Below are 26,410 nucleotides of genomic sequence, written 5' to 3' on the forward strand. Positions count from 1 at the left end.
GTTGTGTGTGTGTGTGTGTGTGTGTGTGTGTGTGTGTGTGTGTGTGTGTGTGTGTGTGTGTGTGTGTGAAGAGAGAGAGAGAGAGAGAGAGTTGTCATGTGGCTGCCTATACAGATGTGTTTGTCTGAGAATAGCAGCACAGTATAAATAAACGGTGCGGAGTATGTCACTGGTGCTCAGGAGAGAGAATGACTGAATTCAGGCAATTTCTCTCTTGGTGTTATGCAATATCCAGTCAGTGATATGAGAAGGAGCACAGTAGGGTTCAACAAGAGAACATAAAGCCCAGAGGGACTGAGGCAGACAGTGTAGGTAGGCTAGCTAGCTGTGAGTCAACGCTTCTGGGATAGACTGTGTGCAGCTCGTTAGAAGGGTATAGCCATAGACATGCACACATTCCGGAAGGCTTCCACACCGGCCCTACATACATACAGTGTTGACTTGGACTGAAAAGGTGCCACCGGGACTCATTTTGTGTGACGGTACTGTTTATATTTAGGTGCAGGAGTTCCACAATACTTTTGAGCTAATATTCTATAAGAGCAACAGGACTCAAGCAGTAGAACATTTGAGGTGCCGATACTCATCTCTGGGGAGCTCCTGCCCAAGTCAAACACTGAATACATAGTCTACATACTTTAGGCCATGTATTTTCTCTTCGAGAACTACAGTACAGAGAAAATGTATCATATATACCAGATTCACTGGAACTACAGTATACATTCCTATAAGTTGGAAAGTAAACACAATGTCCTCCAATCCATTCACTGACTACTATTTAGTCTGACAAAAAGATAACTTTATGGCTGTGTTTTTCTTTCTCACAAAGGAAGAACATAGCCAAAAACCTTGAAATACCGCCATGTTTTGTTTTTGAATCAGGCGGCAAAAGTAGCACCCCTACCCCGCGACTCAGGGTCTTCTACAGTAGAGTAGAGCATAACCATCTTATCTCATCGCAAGGTAGCTGCTCATTCTCTGGGCGTGTTCTCAATCTTCTCCCTGCACATTGAAGCCTCAGCCTGCTGTGTCTGAGCCAGTGAGCCTCTCTGGAAGCCGCTGCTTCACTAGAGCAAATAAGACTCAACTGCCTATCAGTCTTCAGTCAGGCACAGTTCTACTAAGAGGCCCTATACTTGATTATTGTACTTAGCCTAGTTTCTGGCTTTGGAATTTTGTGTCAAATATAATTTTTCTCAAACAATAATTTTACATCAACTTAGTAGACAGGCAAGTACTTTGTTAGCCATTGAAAAACTAAGTAAGCCATAGCCTAAACAGTTCATTCTGGGAGACTAGCAATTTCCAATACAAGGCCACAAAGAGTACTGCCCTACAAATAATCTATGGACTACCAGATATGTGACACCTCCTCTATTTCATCTTCAGCTTTGGAGGAGAGTTTGACAATGACACTTATACAGAACAATTTGCAAAGCAATAGTAGGTTACCAAAATAATAACTCAATGTGCAACAAATGAGGACACACACACATACACAAAACTACCTTGAAAAATGCGTGTTGAGGAAAATCAGTTTGCCGGGATCATGCTGTCAGAATCAAATCAACTAACACACTAACACTTCCGTGGATATTATACTCAGCCGGTTCACAATATTGTACCCCCTTCTGTCTCCTTAAGGGGCAATCTGCACTTGCTACATCCATTTTTTGGATGTATAAATTAATGATATGTACCCATTGATTCTTGAAGAATATAATTTATAAATGCCTCATGAGCTTAGTTCAACTATCCTACCTCATCAGAACCCAAAATATAAGATTTATTTACTCCAATGTTTGTAAACAAAGTAGCCTCAAAACATGGTTAAAATTATCATTTTGATTTCATGGCTGGTCAGTCCTTGCATCCATACCTCTGTCTATGAATTGAGAGTGGTTACATGACTCCCTCAGCCGTTTACTAAACAGGGGCAGCGAAAAAACACTGTTTCCACTGCTGATTGCCCCTTTAAAGGCTTGCACATATTTCTAAGCAATCGATTAGATAAGCAGATACAGTCAGAGAGGAGAGAAGGCACCCACACACACCCATAATGCATGATAACCTCATGAGTTTGAGGAGGCTGTACAAAGACATTGCAGTGCCCTCTCCTGGTAAATACTTTCTATTACCGATTACCATGTTCAAAACATGGTTGAAATGTACAGCATAGTACAGTAGGTCCTGTAATGGTATTTATTTTAGAACATTGATTTTAAGATAGTTACATTCATATCCAATATACAAAACTTTCATGTTTTACATATTGTGATTTAAAAGCTGTGATTGCGATTTTACAAATGTTACCACCATATTAATTCAAATCCATACCAAAATAGAAACACATAGCTATCTCAAGCATAGTAATTGTATAGGTACCGTTAGTCTTGAATAGGACACACATTGGTGACCTGACTAGATCCTATGAAAGGCTTTTGTAGAGATGCAAGAGACTCTTTCATTGAAAAAATTTAAATAAATAAATTGGCTTGTTGATGAATATCAATGTTCACTAAGGTAATTTGTTGCTGGTTCATAATTGCCATAGGTGTAAGTGTTTCTTGTCCTGACAGAGAGAAGGTGCTCTTTGGTGGTAGCGGGAGGCACACTGGTGGTTTCTTCTGCTTCAGGGATCTTGCGTCTCTATGCAGGAAGCGTTAAGGGAGAAGTACCCCATCACGGTGTGCATATACAATGCTCCCTTCACTGTAAACCAAATAAACGCACTCTACTTACCGGTTCTAATAAAAGGGCAAATTTTATGAGATTATCGGGCATCGTCATACTGCTTGAGATGCTAATTATTATGAAATGAAATAAGTGTACACACATTAAATAGGGTGTAATGTTTATTGAGCATGTGTACATTAGGACAACAATGTCATGTGTTTAGGTTACGTTGAAATGTACTGATAAACAAAGAATGCTATGAAATTAATTTGCCGCTGCCTTGTCAACAGGTATCTTATTAATTTCAAAATAAGGCCTTTTAAATACAATAATTAGGTGGTTGCTTGGGTTTGACCTGTTACACACATGTACCAGTGTGTATTATACAGGTGTGAAATGGAAATGTACTTTTTGCATATCCCAAATCCCCCTGAGACACCCTCGAAGTGTGGGGTCAAGGCTGGGAGGAGGGGAGCTCAAACATCTCTGCTGTAGATGTTTGAATTAAGTAAATAATAGTCCTGATTTCATTTGTTTTTTCTTTAGCAATGATTTCTGATTATGTAATCAATTGATTTATTAAATATGTTTCAAATAATCTCCGAATTACAGAATGTTACAAACTGGTTATTTTCATAAAAATAATCAAATAAAAGACTGACAAAAAAACAGTTGTTTGAACTTAGAATTAAACATAATACATCACTTTTCCCCCCAGAAATAAATCGCACCTCAGTTGTTTCATGGCAGCGTCATGTTCTGTGACTGCAATGCCTGTTTAACCGCAGTGAGCGTTTCTGACCAGAGATGGCGCTAATGAGAATATATTTTGTTTTAGTCCCGTTTCCCTCCATGGTTTCTCCTCTCCGCGGGTAACTTGGCGTTTGGCTCAGTTCATTATACAGTCCCATATTCTTCCTCCATTAGGGCATCTCTCTGCCTTTGGACTGAATATAAATTACACCGACACCCAAGATAAAAGTTCAACTTTCGTAGGGCGAGATGGACATGAAGAAGAGGATCCACTTGGAACTAAGAAACAGGACCCCATCTGATGTAAGTCGTGCCTTTTAAACCAAACCTTTAGTTTTCTGGCTAGCTTGCTACTTTTTTGCTTTCCAAGTGACCTGTGTAGCTAATGGTGACCACATGGGCTTAATGTTTCTCATTTATTAATAGAGCGGAAAATACTTAACTGTAACAAGCTACATTACACTGTCCCCGTTGGGGCGTGAGGGGGGGACAAGACAATATTCAATCGTTACTTTCGAAAGCCCATTATTTTTGCTTTCTGGCATTATTGCAGTGTTAACAGTTTCAGTCACTGGGTTGCACACACACGGTTCGAATGCAACAACGTTGTCTCAATTATTTGTTAACTTCTACATCTGTGTTGTAGGAGACGTGTTTTTCCACGATGCGTTAGACATTGACGGAATGGTTTATTTTATATAGACCTTGGTAGCCATGTTTGTTGCTAGCATACATTCTAAAATGGGGCGCCCTTTATTACAATGCACTTATATCCACAACAATAATCCAAAATTAAGTTTATACCATACCCCTACTTTTGTGATTATCATTCATGAGATCACGGGTGGCTTCTTTTCGACATTTTCCACAAATTGGGTAGGGACACATTAGATAGCTAGTTTGCTAGCTAGCAAGCAAACAACATTAGTCATTAACGTTTGTTCTCACGAGCCATCCACATCTTGTAGGCTACAACTTACTATTACACCCCCCTTTCGATAGCTAGCAATAAACGTTTTATATTACTTTACTTGCTAAGAATCAACTGAAGTTGAGGAAATTAGCCAGCTACAATGTCGCCGATTTAACGTTACATGCCTACCCTCACGTTCCGTCAAATGTTATTGTTCGATTTGAGATTCATAAACTAAATAATTTCCCGAAAATTAAAGCTGATTTGTTAATGTTGCTAATTCGTAGCAGTCAGCGAATGTTTGGTTCCCGCCATATTATTCACCACAACTACCACGAAAGCAAACGAAATACTTATTGAAACTGGCTAACCTCCTCGTTCAGATTCGGTATTTTGTATGTTAATCATTTAAGATATCTAATGCTTCGGCTACTGACAATCTCCGAATAACGTGTTGGTCGTCGGCTCGTGCAATAGCCTGCCTGAATGACACGAGACAGAGGAAACTGCGTTCGGTGCGTGTGTTGCTAAAACTCTACGTTGACGCTCTCTGGTTTTCATGCAAACATTGATAAAAGTATTCTACATTGAAAGTTAATTTTAAGGGATGATTTTACGTAATTACTGCATGTAAACAGTCATCCATCTCCGGAGAGTTTAGAGAACTCTGCATACTGTATCTCAGGAATCGCCATGTTGTCATTCTGCCGTCTTTGAAGCTCTGGAGAAAGGAGGCTCCATCTTTGTTTGACTAATTTCCGTTCTGAATATTTCCTTCGACGTTGTTTACGAAACGGTGATCTAATGTAACAAACTGTTATATCGGTCGTTCGCTCGACGGCTAGGCGATCCATTTCCCCAATAAATTCGATTTGAAAATAAAAAAGTTTATCTTTACAGGGTATATTTGCAATCCTTTCCATTGCTGTAGGGTAGGTAATGGCGGGCAGTCAGGCTTCTCTTGCAGGTCCTCAACTGCACGGCAGCGCTTAAAAGGGCAATGGCTAGCCTGTAGCGAGCTTGCTAACAAAAAGCATTGCATGTGTCATTAGTGACTGAACAGCGGGCAAGTGAAGGTAGAACTGTATTGTGCGGTTCTTCCCCGTGGCAGCTGGTTTAAAGAAACAACCGCGGTGCCTCGACATAAAACATCATGCAACCGAATACCTTTTATTGATGGCTCCACTCGACAGCCTTATCAATGTTTCACTTTGCCACTGTGCGAATCATGATATTTGACGTTCAGCGTTAACTTTCTTCAACCCTTTTATCGAGCTTTTGGTTGCGTAACGACTGTCACTCACGTGAACTTTTTAAACGATGAGATTTTGTTTTGAGGAATTGAAATGTTGCAAGTATTCATACCTAAATCAGGAAAACGTCAAAATAACAACCACTCCTGTCATTGAGGTCCATATTTTGTATATTGACCTTTTTCAATCATGAAGTTTAGATTCGATCGTAGTTTGGTTGTTGTATTGATGCCGCAAGTTGTTGGTCACATGTTGGCAACATTCTTAACATATTTTCCCACACCATTTTTTGCATATATGCGTAAAATATAGCTTTTGTAATATGTGTGCATTCTCAGTTTTAGAGTTTGTAGTGCATCTGTAAACAATGCATACATATGCTTTAATTTGGATTACAATTTTACACTTTTATAGGTACGAGAACTTGTCCTGGATAACTGCAGATCAAATGAAGGGAAAATCGAAGGTCTCACAGCAGAATTCGTCAATCTGGAATTCCTCAGTTTGATAAACGTTGGCCTAATCTCAGTCTCCAACCTTCCCAAACTTGGGAAACTCAAAAAGGTAATGTTTTTATTTTATTTTACACAAGTTACTTACAGTATACATTTTTTTTGTTGACTCCTTAAAAAACATACCTTTAGTTCTCCCTGGGGGTATAGAAAGATGCTCTCCTAATGGCAACCTATTCCCCATATAGTTTGCTATTGAGGGCCCTTGTCAAAAGTAGTGACTGTTGTGTAAGGAATAGGGTTCCTTCCATTTAGGGCATAGTCATTGTTTTCTGAAAGACTTACTTGCTTGGGAGTTCTTTTGTTGTTGTTGACAGAAGTGACTGATATCTTCACATTATGTTGCAGTTGGAACTCAGTGACAACAGAATCTCTGGTGGCCTTGACGTGCTTGCAGAGAAACTCCCCAACCTCACACATCTAAATCTAAGCGGAAACAAACTGAAAGACATAAGCACGTTGGAACCTTTGGTAGGTACACAAACTCCCGGTAGAGCACAATACAGTGCGACACTGTCTCAGGCTATGCCTCAAATGACACTATTCCTCGTATAGTTGGTAGGCAACTGTTTTAGACTAATTTCTGATTTGTTTCCCTATGTGGCTCTAGTCAAATTTTGTTTGCTAGCCTATATGGGCAAAGGTGTGCGCTAAAATCAAATTAGAGATTTATTCGGCCAGTGTTTTTTTTTTCACCCCCTAATTAACCTACACCCATTTTGGTCCCACAGAAAAAGCTGGATGGCCTGAAGTCTCTAGACTTGTTCAACTGTGAGGTGACCAACCTGAACGACTACAGGGAGAGTGTGTTCAAGCTGCTCCCTCAGCTCACCTACCTGGACGGGTACGACGTGGAGGACCGAGAGGCATCCGACTCGGACGGAGAGGTTGACGGTGTGGACGATGATGATGATGAGGGTGGGCATCCATTTTTTTGTGTGTGTGTTTTCTGGGAAAATATGAGGAAGTGCAGATGTGAGTTGAATGGGGGTCTTCTGTAGCTCAGTTGGTAGATCATGACGCTTGCAACATCAGGATAGTAGGTTCGATTCCCGGAATCACCCATACATGTATGCTCCCGTGACTAAGTCGCTTTGAATAAAAGCATCTGCTAAATGGCATATATTACTATATATTAGAATCCATAATAGTATATCGTGGGTGTTTTGTCATGCAAGGGAATTTTATTGTGTATTTGTACAGTTTGTTGGCATGTGTCTGTGTGATAACTGACAATGGATGTGATTCGATTTTTATTAGGATCTCTTAGTCCTCAGTTGGACTAATCTACCAAGAGTCTTTAAACATTCAAATACAATTTATAATATTATCACATTTTCACATAACACACTGTTGCAAACCGACATAATACACAGACATTGACCAGATAAATACTCTTAAGTCTGAAAAGAGAGATTGATTCCTTCATCTACCATAGTCCTGCACAACCTTCCAATTTATTATATCTAAATGGTTCTAACGTATTGTTTGAATGTCTATACTGAAAGGTTTTTGGTTTGCTCAGATACATTATTCAATTGCTCTGAATCGAAAACTGATGCATTTATTTTGTTTTTTAGAAGATGAGGAGGGAGAGGAGGAAGACTTTGATGAGGAGGATGATGATGATGAAGAGGGAGTAGAAGGAGAGGAGGAAGATGAGGTCAGCGGCGATGAGGAGGTAAACCCCTTTTTGGTTTGTTTGACTCAATAGTTTAAAAGATCAACAGGGGGCATATTGTTGATTCTGACCTGCTCTGTCCCTTCTCTCCAGGAGGAAGACCTTGGCATTGAAGGTGAAGTTGAAGATGAGGATGATGAGGACGACGATGAAGAGGGTATGTCATTGTCATACTTTTTTTCACGAGCTCATGTCCGAAACTCATGTTAAAAAGTTTACCTTTCGGATACTTTACTAAGTACAGTGTAATAACTTTCTCATTTCCCCTAGAAGTTGAGGCTGTCAAAGGCGAGAAGAGAAAGCGAGAACCCGATGATGAAGATGACGATGATGATGACGACGAGGACGACGATTAAGAGCAAAAAACAAGAGCCTGTCAAGTTACCAACCCCTTCCCTCTCCACCCTTACACCCTGCCTACGCCACGCCTCTCCTCTCCCCCAGCTTTGAGCCCCCGTGTGGGGAAAGACTGTACCGGATGGGTGGTCCGATGGAACCGAGAGCCATTCCCAAGGTTCTCAAGCAGCGCACCACTCCGCATTCCACAATTTCACTGTCAACTCCCCCTTTATGTATACCTGTGTGAGGACTTTGGGACTGGTATCTAGTTTTGGGTCTGTGCTTTTAATATTTTGTTGGATGAACTCTGAATTTATATTTTATGTTGTTGAATTTATTATTTCTTCCCCCTCTTCTTTTGTCTTTGTTTTATTTTCCGTTCCTTATCCCCCCAATAAAATGATTGCTATAGCAGCTGTGTGATAAGCGAGCTATGATTTTTTTTTTGTGGCCGCCTGTTGCACAAATCAAGGTTGTAGCTACATTTTTACTTCCTGTATGACCAAACTACTTTGTAAATAAAATGTTACAATTTTACGCTTTGCTCTCTTCCTGCCATACTTTTCTCTTGTCACATCTAGAGTTGAATGAATCTGAGTTAAGTGCAAGTCGTCTGTCTCACCCCCTGCTGATTGCAATAGGTTGCCTCAGTGAGAAAATTCTGTAACACTCATTTTTATATTACATAGAATATTAATTTCCTTAAGGCCCCAGAATGGATACTTCAAAGTCACTCTACAAGATGACATGTTGCACCTCATCATTTCATTATTTTGAATGGGAGGGAAGGAAAAAATAGGAAGACGTGAAATCCACTTTAACCCCAGAGCTGCCATGTGTTCGCACTTCTCTTTGTATGTTTGACTTTGAGAGTTGCAAAAGAGGTTATTGGTTCAATTCTAATTTGTTTTGCTTTGAGTGCTCCTAGAGATTTGAGGATTCTTGTGCCCAAACGCCTGTTTTAGAATGTGCAGCACTGAGGACTTTCACCATTTTGAAGTAGTCAACTGGGTGGGACTTTCTATGGCTTAAGGAAAGATCACATAATTCCATCCAGGTCACCAGGAGGGATCCGCCAATGAATTAGACTTGTGAGGAAACATTCCATAACTGCAGATGGTAGTAAATTGTCAACCTTAATATGGCTGTGCAGTTGAGTATGTGCCTTCAATCCATGAGGTTGTGTTCAAACCCCCATTTCCTGTTTTCTAGTGTATATTTAAAGATGCCAAATTTAAAAAAATATGTATAATGAATGTAAAGGAGTCAGTGGCTCTGGCATAAGGATCTCCCCCCGAAGCAAGGGATTATAAAGTTGAACCCGGTGGGTGATGTTGACTGGATGGTTGCCATAAATGATCGCGTTCCCCCCCTGTGGTGCCTGAACACTAACCAGCAGTGGATATGGGGGATAATTCCTGGAAAAAAGTTGACACTTAGTTTTAATATGCAAAAAGGGCTCTTTAAGAACAGTGTCTACTTTTTTCAGGGATTTTCCACCGTAACCTCCGCTGTACTCGAGAGGAGACCCCAGGTATTCATAACCATTTTTTAGTGTGAATGCCACCACATTGCCCTGCTTGTAAACTCAGCAAAAAAAGAAACGGCCCATTTTCATGACCCTGTCTTTCAAAGATAATTTGTAAAAATCCAAGTAACTTCACAGATCTTCATTGTAAAGGCTTTTAACACTGTTTCCCATGCTTGTTCAATGAACCATAGACAATTAATGAACATGCACCTGTGGAACGGACGTTAAGACACTAACAGCTTACAGACGGTAGGCAATTAAGGTCACAGTTATGAAAAGGACACTAAAGAGAACTTTCTACTGACTCTGAAAAACACCAAAAGAAAGATGCCCAGGATCCCTGCTCATCTGTGTGAATGTGCCTTAAGCATGCTGCGAGGCATGAGGTCTACAGATGTGGCCAGTGCAATAAATTGCAATGTCCGTACTGTGAGATGCCTAAAACAGTGCTACAGGCAGACAGCTGATCGTCCTCGCAGTGGCAGGCCACATGTAACAACACCTGCACAGGATCGGTACAGCCGAACATCACACCTGCGGGACATGTACAGGATGGCAACAACAACTGCCCGAGTTACACCAGGAACGCACAATCCCTCCATCGGTGCTCAGACTGTCCGCAATAGGCTGAGAGAGGCTGGACTGAGTGCTTGTAGGCCTTGTCGTAAGGCAGGTCCTCACCAGACATCACTGGCAACAACGTTGCCTATGGGCACAAACCCACCTTCGTTGGACCAGACAGGACTGGCAAAAAGTGCTCTTCACTGACGAGTCGTGGTTTTGTCTCACCAGGGGTGATGGTCGGATTCTCGTTTATCGTCGAAGGAATGAGCGTCACACCGAGGCCTGTACTCTGGAGCAAGATCGATTTGGAGGTGGAGGGTCTGTTATGGTCTGGGGTGGTGTGTCACAGCATCAATGGACTGAGCTTGTTGTCATTGCAGGCAATCTTCTCAACGCTGTGCGTTACAGGGAAGACATCCTCCTCCCTCATGTGGTACCCTTCCTGCAGGCTCCTCCTGACATGACCCTCCAGCATGACAATGCCACTAGCCATACTGCTCGTTCTGTGTGTGATTTCCTGCGAGATAGGAATGTCAGTGTTCTGCCATGGCCAGCGAAGAGCCCGGATCTCAATCCCATTAAGCCTGTCTGGGACCTGTTGGATCGGAGGGTGAGGGCTAGGGCCATTCCCCCCAGAAATGTCCGGGAACTTACAGGTGCCTTGGTGGAAGAGTAGGGTAACATCTCACAGCAAGAACTGGCAAATCTGGTGCCGTTCATGAGGAGGAGATGCACTTTAGTACTTAATGCAGCTGGTGGCCACACCAGATACTAACTCTTACTTTTGATTTTGACCCCCCCTTTGTTCAGGGAGACATTATTCAATTTCTGTTAGTCACATGTCTGTGGAACTTGTTCAACTTATGTCTCAGTTGTTGAATCTTGTTGTGTTCATACAAATATTTACACATGTTAAGTTTGCTGAAAATAAACGCAGTTGACAGTAAGAGGACATTTCTTTTTTTGCTGAGTTTATATGAACCTACAACCTTGTGCTCCAGGGGGACCAGCCTTTCCACAGGGTTAGATGCCCATTCACACTTCAAACTGTTCTCTGCATTCATTTGATATGAAGAAATTCTGAAATAGGGAAAAGAGGAGAGGGTTTGATAGAGGACGCATCTTTGTATCTGTGCCATTATAGTGTCTGTGACAGCATGGTCAGCGCCATTGAGGCTATCTCCATTTTAAAGTATTACATTTTCTTATTCTGCATTGGCTGATTGCTCCCAACTAATAGGAAACCCTACCCAGTTGGCTACTTTAAAATGGTGGACACCCTCAATGTCCATGTTGAAACGGGTCATATCTGTAACCCAGAGGTAATCCCTGTTGCTGCCTTAGCCAATCAGAGGGATAGTAGGGGAAGTGAAGGGAACAAATGACAATAGCCGTGGGTCAGAGACATTTGTATAGTGAGTACCATGTGTCAAAGTAGTTTAGGATGAGCTCAGATAGTGACACTAGATTCCAGGAAATACTAGGGTTTCCTCTGAGTCTCGTGAAGAAACATCATCTGGCTAATTAGAAAAGCGATCCCTCTGTTTCTCACCACTGCACTGAATACGGACCGCTCTCGCCTGCATTGGGACTCCCGCTCCAGAAGCCACACACACAAACACGAAGCACAGGCCTGCAACGTAGTAAAAGTAATTACATTACAGAGCTCTGATAGTTAAGGGGTATCCGTTTTTTAAAGGTTGCAACCGTTTTGACTGTTATTGAATGTGTATGTTTTTACATGTATGGTGAATGACAGTGATATGGTTTTAATCTATTGGTTGACTTGGTGCCATACTGACTGGTTTATGTTTACCCGCAATTGAATATCTTATACGATTTATGAATATGTCTATTTGCTGAGAGAGGTGTTGCTTTTCCATACTTAATATAATTTCTGAAATGAGAAATTTAGCTGTGTGCATTTTCTTTCCGTGTGTCTGATAACGGGTCAGGTTAAACTAAGATTATTTGAATAGGGAATTTGTATTTGTATTTATTATGGATCCCCATTAGCTGCTGCCAAGGCAGCATGAGAACACTCCTGGGGTTGAGAATGAGAACACACCTGGGGTTATTTCATTTTAGTTAGACCCCAGACCACTATCAACCAGACTTCTCCCTGGTTAGGAAAATGGGTGTAACATATCCAAATGTAACACTACCCAGGAAAGGGCTGAAAGTATCCCGTACTAATATATATAGCCTTAGAAATAAGGTTAATGAAATCAATAACATCAGATAACATTCATATTAGCCATTTATTAGATAATCAATTTTATGATACAACAGTAGCAATGCAAGGATATAACATCTATAGAAGAGACAGGAATGCTTATGGGGGAGGTGTTGCTATATATATATTCAGAGCCATATCCCTGTAATGCTTAGAGAAGATCTTATGTCAAGTGTTATTGAAGTGTTGTGGTTGCAGGTTCACTTGGGACATCTAAAGTCTTTTCTTTTGGGGTGTTGCTATAGGCCACCAAGTGCTAACAGTCAGTATCTAAATAATATGTGTGAAATGCTTGATAGTGTACAATATGTGATGTAAACAGATCTACTTTCTCAACCTGAATATTGACTGGTTTCATCAAGCTGTCTGCTCAAGAGGAAGTTTCTCATTTTAACCAGTCCCTGTAATCTGGTTCAGGTTATTAATCAACCTACCAGGGTGTTTACAAACACTACAGGAATAAGATCATCCACATGTATTGATCACATTTGTACTAACACTGTAGAACTTTGTTGTAAAGCTGTATCCGTGCCCATTGGATGCAGTGATCACAATATTGTGACTATATCCAGGAAAGCCAAAGTTCCAAAAGCTGGGCTTAAAATAGTCTACAGACTTTGCTGTGACTCTTATGTGGATGATGTTCAAAATATTTGTTGGTCTAATGTGATTAATAAGGAGCATCCAGACGCTGCACTTGATGCATTTATGAAATTGCTTCTTCCAATTATTGATAAACATGCACCTGTTAAGAAACTGACTGTTAGAACTGTTAAGGCTCCATTGTTTGATGAGGAATTAAACAACTGTATGGTTGAAAGAGATGGTGCAAAAGGAGTGGCTAATAAGTCTGGCTGCACATCTGACTGGCTGACTTACTGCAAATGGAGAAATTATGTGACTCAACTCAACAAAAGAAGAAGAAACTGTATTATGAATCCAGGATTAATGATATAAAGAATGATGGAAAAAAAACTTTGGAGTACTTTAAATAAAATTATGGGCAGAAATGATTATGTTGCCAATTATTTTAATGATTACTTTATTGGCAAAGTGGGCAAACTTAAGATGGAAATGCCGACAACGAACCATGAGCCATCGTACTAATGCATAAAAAATAACAAAAATGAAAGAAAGAAAAGCATTGCAAGTTAGAATTTTGTAAAGTTAGTGTGGGAGAGGTGGAAATATTATTGTTATCGATCAATAATGACAAACCTCCTGGCATTGACAACTTAGACAGGCTACTGAGGATGGTAGCTGACTCTGTAGCCACTCCTATCTGTCATATATTTAATCTGAGCCTAGAGGAAAGTCTTTGTCCTCAGGCCTGGAGGGAAGCCAAAGTCATTCCGCAACCCAAGAGTGGTAAAGCGGCCTTTACTGGTTCTAACAGCAGACCAATCAGCTAGCTGCAAGCTCTTACCAAACTCTTGGAAAATATTGTGTTACACCAAATACAATGCTATTTCTCTATAAACAAATTAACAACAGACTTTCAGCATGCTTATAGAGAAGGGCATTCAACATGTACTGCACTGACACAAATGACTGATGATTGGTTGAAAGAAAGTGATTATAAGAAGATTGTGGGAGCTGTACTGTTAGATTTCAGTACAGCCTTTGATATTATTGACCATAACCTGTATTTTGAAAACGTACATTACAAGTCAAAAGTTTGGACACACCTACTCATTTAAGGGTTTTTCTTGATTTTTACTATTTTCTAACTTGTAGAATAATAATGAAGACATCAAATCTATGAAATAACACATATGGAATAATTTAGTAACCACCCCAAAATATTTTGATTTGTTTAACTTCACTAGGGTAGGGGGCAGCATTCGGAATTTTGGATTAAAAGCATGCCCAAATTAAACGGCCTGCTACTCGGGCCCAGAAGATATGATATGCATATACAGTAACTGGTAGATCCGGATAGAAAACACTCTAGCGTTTCCAAAACTGTTCAAATAGTGTCTGTGAGTATAACAGAACTGATTTGGTAGGCGAAAACCTGAGACAAATCCATTCAGGAAGTTTTTTTGTTTTTGTTTTGTAGTTTTCTATTCAATGCCATTACAGTATCCATTGACTTAGGATTCAATTTGCAGTTCCTATGCCTTCAACTAGATGTCAACAGTCTTTAGAAATTGTTTCAGGCTTGTGTTCGTATAAATGAGGGAGTAAGACCAGTCTTAATGAGTGGACCCTGACGTGTCACAGAGCTTTTTCATGCGCAATCCCGAGAGAGTGCATTTCTTGTTTACCTTTTATATTGACAACGTTATTGTCCGTTTGAAATATTATAGATAATTTAGGCTAAAAACAACCTGAGGATTGAATATGAACATCGTTTGACATGTTTCTATGAACTTTACGAATACAATTTTTTTTTGTCTGCCTGTTTTGACTGCGTTTGAGCCTGTGGATTACTGAAGAAAACGCGTGAACAAAAATGAGGTTTTTGGATATAAAGAGACTTTATCGAACAAAAGGAACATTTATTGAGTAAATTAATGTTTTCTGAGTGCAACCATATGAAGATCATCAAAGGTAATGGATTCATTTTATCTCTATTTCTGAGTTTTGTAACACTTCTGCTTGGCTGGTTACTGTTTGTAATCATTTGTCAACTGGGCTATGTTCTCAAATAATCGTAAGGTATGCTTTCGCCGTAAAGCATTTTTTATATCTGACACCGTGGTTGGATTCACAAGAAGTTAATCTTTAAACCTATGTAAAATATGTTTTGTTTTCTGAATTTTTATAATGAGTATTTCTGTATTTGAATTTGGCACTCTGCAATCTCAGTGGATGTTGGCCAAATGGGACGCTAGCGTCCCACATACCCTAGAGAGGTTTTAACACCTTTTTGGTTACTACATGATTACATTTGTGTTATTTCATAGTTTTGATGTCTTCACTATTATTCCACAATGTAGAAAATAAAGAAAAACCCTGGAATGAGTAGGTGTGTCCAAACTTGGTACGGTATGTGTTATGACTTTTCAACCTCAGCTCTGAATCCATGATATGGCAATATGGATATGGGTTTTCTTTAATGGGAACATCTCTAATGTCAAACATGTAAAGTGTGGTGTACCGCAGGACAGCTCTCTAGGCCCTCTACTCTTTCTATTTTTACCAATGACCTGCTACTGGCATTAAACAAACCATATGTGTCCATGTATGCTGATGATTCAACCCTATGCACATCAGCAACCACAGCTACTGAAGTAACTGCAACCCTTACAAAGAGTTGCAGTCTGTTTTGGAATGGGTGGCCAGTAATAGACTAGTCCTGAACATCTCTAAAACTAAGAGCATTATATTTGGTACAAATCATTCCCTACATTCTAAACCTCCGCTGAATCTGGGAATGAATGGTGTGGCTGTTGAACAAGTTGAGACTATATTACTTGGCGTTACCTTAGATTGTGAACTGTCATGGTCAAAACATATAGATTCAATGGTTGCAAAGATGGGGAGAGGTCTGTCTGTAATAAAGAGATGCTCTGCTGTTTGGACAACACATTTCACAAAGCAAGTCCTGCAGGCTCTAATTTAGTCTTATCTTGATTATTGTCCAGTCATATGGTCAAGTGCTGCAAAGAAATTCCTCGTTAAGCTGCAGCTGGCCCAGAACAGAGTGGCATGTCTTACTCTTCATTGTAATCAGAGGGCTAATATTAATACTATGCATGCCAGTCTCTCTTGGTTAAGAGTTAAGGAAATACTTACTGCTTCACTTCTTGTTTTTATAAGAAACATTCATGTGTTGTAAATTCCAAATTGTTTGCATAGTCAACTGACACACACACTTACCCCACCAGACATGCCACCAGGGGTCTTTTCACAGTCCCCAGGTCCAGAACAAATTCAAGAAAACGTACAGTATTATACACAGCCTTGAGTGCATGGAACCCCGTTCCATCTTATATAGAGCAAGTTAACAAAAAACCTGGTTTAAAAAAACAAATAAAGCAACACCTCATGGCACAACACCTCTCCCCATGTAACCTGCTCGTTGTGTGTATGTACTAACATGTATGTACACACACACACACACACACACACACACAAGCACACTGCATGTTAATGTATGTAAATTGTAAAGTATTTTGTCTGTAATGTATTTTTCGTTATGTGCCGGACCCAGGTAAGACTAGATGTCACCATTGGCGTTAGCTAATGGGGACCTTATTAAATCAAATCAAATAATGTGTCCCCTATTAATCTCTATGGTTTGTCCCCACAACTTCCTCAATGCAAGGCCCTCCCCTTCCTCATAAAAGACTATGGATACACAGGGTGCTTCCCGAGTGGCGCAGTGGTCTAAGGCACTGCATCGCTAGCTGTGCTACTAGAGATTCTGGGTTCGAGTCCAGGCTCTGTCCCAGCCGGCCGCGACCAGGAGACCCATGGGGCGGCACACAATTGGCCCGGCGTCGCCCGGGTTAGGGGAGGGTTTGGCCGGGAGGGATGTCCTTGTCCCATCGCGCACTAGCGACTCCTGTGGTGGGCCAGGTGCAGAGCACGCTGACACGGGTCACCAGGTGTACAGTGCTTCGTCCGACACATTGGTGTGGCTGGCTTCCGGGTTAAGTGGGCATTGCATCAAGAAGCGTTTCGGAGGATGCACAGCTCTCGGCCTTCGCCTCTGACTGTAACTACCAATTGGGGAGAAAAAGGGGGACAATTGTTTTTTAAAGAGTATGGATAAGATAGTTTTCTGTCCGCCCTAACAATGGGAGTCTTCGTCCACAAAGCTGGGGTGTCTAGCTCCCGGTGGGGTGTCTAGCTCCCGCCTATCCTTTCTTTGGATTGGTAGATACATCTCAATATGTTGACGTCAACCACCTGTATTCAATGGAGAAAGATGCTATGCTACTAGCCTCATGCCATGAATGTGCATAGCCATCTCGAGACAACACCGATATAAAGTAGCCGGGATGTCACGTGTCTTACTTATATCAGTACATGTGCAACCACCTAAGCATTACGAAAACTTATTTTAAAACAAACATAGCAAATAAGCCATTCATTGTTTTATTGACAAAATGTGACACTTTCTCATTGACCTCCATACAAAAACTCCTTGGTGTGCTAAACAACAACAAAAAATGCCACCTGCTGGAGGGAGTCAGATTTTCCGGTAGTTGGATCTCCCTCTTCCTCTTTGTCATAATGCACCTGAACCATAGAGATAGATGGAGGACTAGTGCACAAAAGCCTGTTTTAGCATGGGAAGTGCCATTGAGGACTTTCACAATTTTGAAGTAGTCAACTGGGCGGGACTTCAAATGTGTATCAAAAGACTTGAAAAAAGACGTAAATGATCCAAAGTAATGTTTTCACCTATTTTTTTAATTCTCTACACCTGATGTAGTTCTTGATATATATAAAAACAATATTAAACATAACAGGAACAAAATTAGAATCATTTCATAAATTGTTCACTGTATTTGTGAGTTGTGTGAACACTAATAATAATATTCGTTCTGAAAGACATCATAATACCTATACAAAAGAAAACTAAAATTGCAGCTTGATTCTTAGGCACAGTAAGGCTCAGTCATGATATTGCCCAGCAGAAACCCTCCATTTTCAACTTATTTATACAGATGTCCTTGTTTCCAATGAGCAAGATAATGCTAGTGATCGTAGTGTATGTCCCTCGAACTACTGCTCTTTCTACTGCTAAAATATTGCTTCTGTAAAAATGTAAATGGGACACACACACAGTTTGGGGATTTAAAATGCCATCAAGTCCCTGGAATGGACTTTGTGATTTGGTCTTGACCGTATCTTTTCTGAAGAGAAATGGGATACAGCAGTCGGTGAAGTCTACAATGCTTAAAGAGGCCCAAGCACCAAAGTAGTAGTACAGGGATGTGATTGCCAGATATCTAGCCATTGTAGTTGGCAGTAAATGCAAAAGGTCTACAAAAGACCGAGAGACTTATTGCTAAAGTACACATGCCAAGCTAGCTAGACAAGATAGACTACATGCACTCCACAATGACCATCTGGATTACAATAACAGTCGCATTCGGATTGTTTCTGAGACTGTCTTCCCTAAGGTGCCATTAGCTAAGTAGTGACTCCATTCAGTCAAGTACCATTTAGAAATATTACCCTTCAAATGGCAATACTCTGACTGAGCTACATTGGCCTACATACAATAGCATTTATGAGCCGACAAATAAGGCTAAAACCAAAACCATTGCAGGTGCCCTGGCCCACTTAGTGCAATATTATCCAAGCTTATGCAGTTACATGTTAATGTTTTATTAATAAATCTATACTAGCGGTGACAATGGTTGGCTTGCCCTAATGCTGCTCTTTGACCACGGTTCTCTATGGGAATAGGGGATGTCTTCTCTAGATGCCTCCTCACAAGTGTTGAATAGCTCACAATTATATTTTGGCGTATGTGATCCGTGCTTGTGTAAAATGTTGAGATTTAAATACAGTCAAACGTTGGCCTCTTGCTTTTCTTTGGACAGGGGCAGTGGGTCTCTGATTGTCTAACTAACATATTATGATGCACAATTACAGAGCAGTTCCAATCCCATTTCTTGTCATAGTATTTCCATTTCAAAATATTATGAACCACCAAGTAAGTACTTGCAGAGGAGGCTGGCGGGAGGAGCTATAGGAGGATGGGCTCATTGTGATGGCTGGAATGGAATAAATGGAATGATATCAAACACATGTTTGACTCTGTTACATTCATTCTATTCCAGCCATTAAAATGAGCATGGCCTCCTACAGATCCTCCAACCAGCCTCCTCTGTAGTGCATCACAAAAGAAATGGACATCATATCAAAAACAAAGGCTTAGTGTTATCCTGAACAAATGAGCCTGCTCCAAACACATATATTCCCTTTTACAGTTTCCTCTGTCGTTTTCAAGAGACAACCCAATCACTTGGGTCAGCACTTACAAATTAACAACACAGTTATCAAGTTCCCTGTTAAGTCATATATTCCACAATGGCTTTTTGAGGTTCATTCAATCCCTTTTTTAAAACAATCATTCCTACTTTTACACAGTGGCTTCGGAACAATGAAAACAGATGGACCAGCACCAAACAGTAAAACTTTGTGTGCCCTACCAACCCACTCCCTACATGATGTGGTGTGTGTGTTATCTGATAGTGTTAGACGTACTCAATGGTGTGTCTGAAGCATGGCTGTGGCCACTGGTGTGAAAACATGCCTCTGTAATTGGTCATCATTCCATACTACCTTTTTTTTGTTGTCAACAAATTAAAAAAACAGAATAAATAAATGCTATTTTAAAAACGACAAGTGAGATTCCCTGGGCTGCTTTCAGGAAAAATAAATGGTGTATTTAAAAGCTGCTGGGAAACGATTGTTCTTTCAGTTGATTGATCTTTCACCAGTTTACCAGTCATTAAAACAAAACGCAGCTTCATTAAAGTTGGACTCAGTGAAATGACGTTGCCACGAGCAGCACCGCAGATATTGTGACGAGTGAGATGCAAGACTTCGTTCTCACACAGTCACAGACTGTATCTGCGCATGTGCACGGGTTCGCTTCACGCTTGTTCACACAACCGTAGCGGGACAAAATAAAGCAGAGAAGTTTTGCCTCGCGCTTCAACGCCCTTATTGTGGAAATTGACCCACTATGTTTACTTTCTGCATCGACGTCATATCGCTGAGCCTACCTTTAAATGGAAAAGAGCCAAATTGACTCAATATATACAAAATGACGCACGTCTCTTTCCCCCTGTCTGTCTCTCACCCACACATATACTCTGTCATTCTAGATGTAGACACCACCGCAGACATCTCCACCAGCATCCATCCATCCATGTACAGTTGTTTAAATATGCAAAATCACAAAGCATAGGAAATCAATTCAGTGTATCTTACAATCATGTGTGACATCTGCTCCCATCCGGACAACATTCAAATATAACCAGCAGACAACCACAGCATCTTTTAAAGACAGGCACGTACATCTTATTTTCATTCTTTTTCAAATAAAAAGGGCATAAACATGTTTGGTTTTTACCACAAAAACAAAACTAAAATACATCAAACTTGCATAGCTCTGAAGTGTACAAAAGGAAAAAGGCAAACGGACTTTGGGGAGAGGAGCAGGGAGAGGGACAAGCGGCTTACATGTATGTTGATGCAGTAGCATTAAAATATGATACATATTGAGGAGTGACTGAGAGTCTATCGGTGTATGTACATATATGGGGGACATGAGAAGCCCTGGTGAGGCTTTGACCCATCCACATAGACAGATAGTGTTCTGCGATGAGACAGCGAGGACCCTGGGAAGGGCCCTTGTCTTTCGGGTAAGGAAGGTGGGGGTTGAGGGGTTAGAGGGGTGTTAATTACAGTGAGACCCCCAGGGTGAGAGAGCGGGGGAGGGGGTGGTCAGAGAGTAATCCAGGGAGAGGTGAGGGTGGCTTGGTACGACGGAGGGGGCAAGAGGAGCCTCTTCTCAGTGCGAGTCCTGGGAATTCCTCACGTTGTTGATCTCCAGCTCCAGCTGCTTGATGCGTACGTCCCTCTGGTTGAGCATCTCCCGCAGACGCCGGATCTCCTCCTGCTGCTTGTGGAACTTCAGACGCAGCTGCACACCAACACACACACACGGAACACACATTGAGAAAGAATGTTGGTGAGTGCAAGACTAGGGCCAGCATATTTTCTGACCCTATATAGTCACCTACAAAACTCCTACCCTACCCATGATGGGATAGGATACAGTCAGTACAGCCTCCATAGACTAAACCCACGGTAGAATGGTATACAGCCAAGCTGGGTAACTCACATCGAAACCGCCCCATACCTCGTTCTCTGTTTTGGGAGGCGAGCAGAGCGTGGGGTCCTGTCCGTTGCTGACCGACGTCTTACTCCTGCACTCCTTGTTGCCAAGCTGGTCCTGGATGTACGCCAGCTGCAGTTGGCCTGGTCGGCTCTGGGACCTCCGAGAGCCCAGGGAGTTGCCCAGCCCCTTACTGCCCAGGCCGGAGCTCAGCTCCGGGTAGGAGTCCGGTACTCGACTCCCAGGCTTCAGAGACTGGAGCACCGGGCCTAGTGGAGGTGGAAGGTGAGAGAGCAAACATGATGTTAATGTAATGATTACCTTCTTACTGTCTCACATATGGTTGGTTGATGATAACACAACACAATTCTATCATTGTCGAGATTTCTTTGAAGGTCAACACATATATTTATTCTTTTACATCAGAACATTTGAATTACGAACACAATTTATAACCAAATCAAGGTTCAAAGACATGATAGAGGACGATGGAATATAAACCCTACAGGGTCTTCTTTGCACAGGACATTGCAGGGAAGTATATATTGTATGAATGGTGGCAACTTCCTGGCCATTCACATGACAAATGAGAATATCACATCTCGTAGAGGAGCAAATAGGATGCAGCTGAGGCTTTTAGGCAGACATGGGTTCACACACTATTTGAAATACTTCAACTGGGCTAAATTGAGTTTGCCAGGGGCAATGGAACCAATAGAATAGTATCAAAACTGCAAACCCCGCCCATCTGGCACTCCAGGCAGGCTAAAGCAAAATGCTCCACATTTTTGAAAGATTTTAAATAATATTTGAACCCAGGACTGCATCTACTGTAGGTAAACAGATTTCATGGTCAGCTAAAGGGACATCTTGATCCTCCTTTGACCTTTTCACTGTAGGGGGCAGCAAATGGAATCTATGTTATCTCAAACAGAGAACTAATATTCAGCATTAGGCCCTATTAGGACCTTGGATTGAGAGACAGCATTGTGACCTTGCTGTAAATGAAAGCGCCTGCATGTCTGACCCCTTACACTGATAATCTGTATTCTGATCATATTGAAATACACAATACACTTTTTGATACATAATGTATAAATATTCCTTGAATATACGTATACTACTGATAATGTAAAAAACCCTTTTGAATACAGTTCTTTGTTTCCTCAGTGTAGCCAGCTACTTGTGCTTTTCTATTGCAGTTTCCCCATTGCATAATTCATGTTATTAAACTATGGAGAAACAGCATATGATAACCCTCCCCACGACCACCCTCTCTCTGTGGTGGTGACCTCTGACCTTTGTCAATGCCGCTAAGCCACTCCTCGGCCGACATGGCGGCCTCGCTCGCCGCCGTCATGGGGTAGATGTCATCCTGGTACGACTCCGACTACAGGGGATGCAAATACACACAGTTGATGCCGAGTTTGTCATGTTTTCACTACATTGCAATAAAGCATTTGGATCAGTAGATTGTGACTACATTGTGTTCTAGTGCTCAGTAGATTATGACTACATTGTGTTCTAGTGCTCAGTAGATTGTGACTACATTGTGCTCTAGTGCTCAGTAGATTGTGTCTACATTGTGTTCTAGTGCTCAGTAGATTGTGACTACATTGTGCTCTAGTCCTCAGTAGATTGTGTCTACATTGTGTTCTAGTGCTCAGTAGATTGTGACTATATTGTGTTCTAGTGCTCAGTAGATTATGACTACATTGTGTTCTAGTCCTCAGTAGATTGTGACTACATTGTGTTCTAGTGCTCAGTAGATTGTGACTACATTGTGTTCTAGTGCTCAGTAGATTGTGACTATATTGTGTTCTAGTGCTCAGTAGATTATGACTACATTGTGTTCTAGTCCTCAGTAGATTGTGTCTACATTGTGTTCTAGTGCTCAGTAGATTGTGACTACATTGTGTTCTAGTGCTCAGTAGATTGTGACTACATTGTGCTCTAGTGCTCAGTAGATTGTGACTACATTGTGTTCTAGTGCTCAGTAGATTGTGACTATATTGTGTTCTAGTGCTCAGTAGATTATGACTACATTGTGTTCTAGTGCTCAGTAGATTGTGTCTACATTGTGTTCTAGTGCTCAGTAGATTGACCATTTGTGTTCTAGTGCTCAGTAGATTGACTATTTGTGTTCTAGTGCTCAGTAAATTGACTATATTGTGTTCCAGTGCTCAGTAGATTGACTACATTGTGTTCTAGTGCTCAGTAGATTGACTATTTGTGTTCTAGTGCTCAGTAGATTGTGGCTACATTGTGTTCTAGTGCTCAGTAGATTGTGACTACATTGTGTTCTAGTGCTCAGTAGATTGTGACTACATTGTGCTCTAGTGCTCAGTAGATTGTGACTACATTGTGTTCTAGTGCTCAGTAGATTGACTATATTTTGTTCTAGTGCTCAGTAGATTGACTATTTGTGTTCTAGTGCTCAGTAGATTGTGACTACATTGTGCTCTAGTGCTCAGTAGATTGTGACTACATTGTGCTCTAATGCTCAGTAGATTGTGACTACATTGTGTTCTAGTGCTCAGTAGATTGTGACTACATTGTGTTCTAGTGCCTAGTAGATTGTGACTACATTGTGTTCTAGTGCCTAGTAGATTGTGACTACATTGTGTTCTAGTGCTCAGTAGATTGTGACTACATTGTGTTCTAGTGCTCAGTAGATTTTGACTACATTGTGTTCTAGTGCCTAGTAGATTGTGACTACATTGTGCTCTAGTGCTCAGTAGATTGTGACTACATTGTGCTCTAGTGCTCAGTAGATTGTGACTACATTGTGCTCTAGTGCTCAGTAGATTGTGACTACATTGTGCTCTAGTCCTCAGTAGATTGTGACTACATTGTGCTCTAGTGCTCAGTAGATTGTGACTACATTGTGTTCTAGTGCTCAGTAGATTGTGACTACATTGTGTTCTAGTGCCCAGTAGATTGTTATCCTAGATGTTCTGGTCGCCTGTGTTGGTGTGTCAGGGATTCTTACCCTGCGAGGTACGATCATGGAGAGGGGTTCGATGAGGGCCTTGATCGTCACCAGTTTGTAGAACCTGAACACCTCACAGGAGCTCACGTCCAGGCCTCTCTTTGGCATGATACCTGAGGGTGGAGGGACACACACACAGGAAGTTAGTAGCACTGCCTGTTTCTGACACCTTGACCAAACCGGCCCCACGTGTGTGCTTGTTGTCTATCCCCACCAGACGTGTTCATGACACACAGGTTAAAATACCAAACATTTGGGTTATTATTTTACCTGAAATGCATATGGCCCTCTTTTTAGCTGGATCTTTATAGAATGTGGACCCATCTCCACTCCAACAATTCATTCACAAATAAAAGGGGAAACCAAGTTCGTATTCTTTGATTAGCCCCTCCTCGTTCATCTTTCAATCCCCACGTGGGTTAGTATGCTCGTGAAAAGCAATGAGTAGATGGGAGAGGCGGGACTTGTAGTGCGTCAAGCGTCTCAAATAGAACCATGTAGAGCCTGGCTACGCAGACGCTTGTTGATGCCGCGAGCAGTTTGGATGAAATGATTGAATAACATCTATGTGTACGTTTATTTAGCTACCCTCGCGCACGCAACGTGGCCTAGTCAGCATCAGACAAACACTCCCATCTCAATCACGGTTTCATTGTTTGATACTGTCCATGTCTGATGAGTTTGTTGATTCTAAGTATTGCCAACAAGGGACTGCAACTTGACTTTGCGTCCTATTCAAGCCCTTCAACGGTGAGTAAGTTGTTCAACTCCAGAGACAGAGGATAAGAGCATTCTCTAAATGAATCAAATGTCAAATGTAACTAGTGCTGCTGTTCCACCACTATGAACCCTAGTGCTTCTGTTGTTACTGCTGATGGTAGTATTATTCATGTCGTAAGTCATTGTCATCATAACACATGACTGAAAGCCTTGGAATCACCTTTTTGGCTAGTCAAATCAACTGGGTCATTTGCACATCTGGTTTGGTTGCAGGTGCACACAGTGTGTGTGTGTGTGTGTGTGTGTGTGTGTGTGCGCGCGCGCATGTGCTTACCCATTCCTTTCTGAGGAGTGTGTGAGCGGTACTCTGTGAGGAAGTGCATGTAGGGCTTCTCTGAGCTGATCTCATAGTACCGGATATTACCATCACCCTGAGAGAGACAGAGAGAGATGGAGAGAGAGACAGAGAGAAAGAGATGGGGAGAGAGAGAGAGAGAGACAGAGAGAAGGAGATGGGGAGAGAGAGAGAGAGACAGAGAGAAAGAGATAGGGAGAGAGAGAGAGACAGAGAGAGAGAGAGAGAAAGAGATGGGGAGAGAAAGAGATGGGAGAGAGAGAGAAAGAGATGGGGAGAGAGAGAGGTGGAGAGAGACATAGAGAGAACGAGATGGGGAGAGAGAGAGAGATGGAGAAAGACACAGAGAGAAAGAGATGGGGGGAGAGAGACAGAGAGAAAGAGATGGGGAGAGAGAGACAGTGAGAAAGAGATGGAGAGAGAGACAGTGAGAAAGAGATGGGGAGAGAGATGGAGAGATAGACATAGAGAGAAAGAGATGGGGAGAGAGAGAGAGATGGAGAGAGACAGAGAGAAAGAGATGGGGGGAGAGAGAGACAGAGAGAAAGAGATGGGGAGAGAGAGAGAGGAGAGAGACAGAGAGAAAGAGATGGGGAGAGAGAGAGATGAGAGAGAGAGAAAGAGATGGAGAGAGAGAGAGATGAGAGAGACAGAGAGAAACAGATGGGGAGAGAGAGAGAGAGAGAGATGGAGAGAGACATAGAGAGAAAGAGATGGGGAGAGAGATGTGAGGTGTGAGAGAGAGAGAGAGAGCAGAGAGAGCAGAGAGCAGAGGTCACGATCAGATGAGCTCCTGCCATTTTCAGCATTTTCTTTTAAAAAATAGATTTAGAGTTAGGTAAACTTGGATTTTTTTGTCAGGAACACATACAGGATGCTACCCTCTACAACATAACCCTCATTTCAAATCAAAACTTAAAACCTACAACCTGACTTTGGACGGAATTACGGAATCACCTGGAAGGCTCACAACTACCAAGGATTATTATTCTACACAGCAAATTCTCTGGAAAACAACAGAAACCTGAAAACACCACCCAACCTGGAACTGAGTGAGTAATGTT

At 41.5% G+C, this 26,410-nt stretch overlaps 2 protein-coding genes across 6 annotated transcripts; one reads left to right on the forward strand and one right to left on the reverse strand.

The window, feature by feature from the left end:
• The first annotated feature begins 3,400 nt into the window (after window positions 1-3,400).
• Window positions 3,401-8,662, forward strand: LOC109877411 (acidic leucine-rich nuclear phosphoprotein 32 family member B-like). 4 transcript variants are annotated; one of them, XM_031819730.1, is made up of 7 exons: window positions 3,401-3,732; window positions 6,010-6,159; window positions 6,456-6,578; window positions 6,839-7,025; window positions 7,688-7,788; window positions 7,882-7,945; window positions 8,062-8,662. In XM_031819730.1, exons 1-7 carry the CDS (start codon window positions 3,679-3,681, stop codon window positions 8,142-8,144), a joined length of 762 nt encoding a protein of 253 aa, XP_031675590.1. In that variant the 5' UTR covers window positions 3,401-3,678; the 3' UTR covers window positions 8,145-8,662. The 4 variants fall into 4 exon arrangements, with proteins under 4 accessions (XP_031675590.1, XP_031675589.1, XP_020325268.2 ...); XM_031819729.1 differs by having other exon boundaries at window positions 3,445-3,732; window positions 8,059-8,553; XM_020469679.2 differs by lacking the exon at window positions 3,401-3,732 and adding an exon at window positions 5,031-5,752 and having other exon boundaries at window positions 8,059-8,553.
• Window positions 8,663-17,496: 8,834 nt separating this feature from the next.
• Window positions 17,497-25,501, reverse strand: LOC116370254 (coronin-2A-like). 2 transcript variants are annotated; one of them, XM_031819731.1, is made up of 5 exons: window positions 25,326-25,501; window positions 24,272-24,384; window positions 22,579-22,669; window positions 21,286-21,548; window positions 17,497-21,084 (listed from the first exon to the last, which is right to left on the reverse strand). In XM_031819731.1, exons 1-5 carry the CDS (start codon window positions 25,372-25,374, stop codon window positions 20,953-20,955), a joined length of 648 nt encoding a protein of 215 aa, XP_031675591.1. In that variant the 5' UTR covers window positions 25,375-25,501; the 3' UTR covers window positions 17,497-20,952. The 2 variants fall into 2 exon arrangements, with proteins under 2 accessions (XP_031675591.1, XP_031675592.1); XM_031819732.1 differs by having other exon boundaries at window positions 21,304-21,548; window positions 25,326-25,498.
• Window positions 25,502-26,410: the final 909 nt, after the last annotated feature.

The sequence above is a fragment of the Oncorhynchus kisutch genome, unplaced genomic scaffold, assembly GCF_002021735.2.
Source record: "Oncorhynchus kisutch isolate 150728-3 unplaced genomic scaffold, Okis_V2 scaffold2502, whole genome shotgun sequence".
In the NCBI taxonomy this organism is placed as follows: domain Eukaryota; kingdom Metazoa; phylum Chordata; class Actinopteri; order Salmoniformes; family Salmonidae; genus Oncorhynchus; species Oncorhynchus kisutch.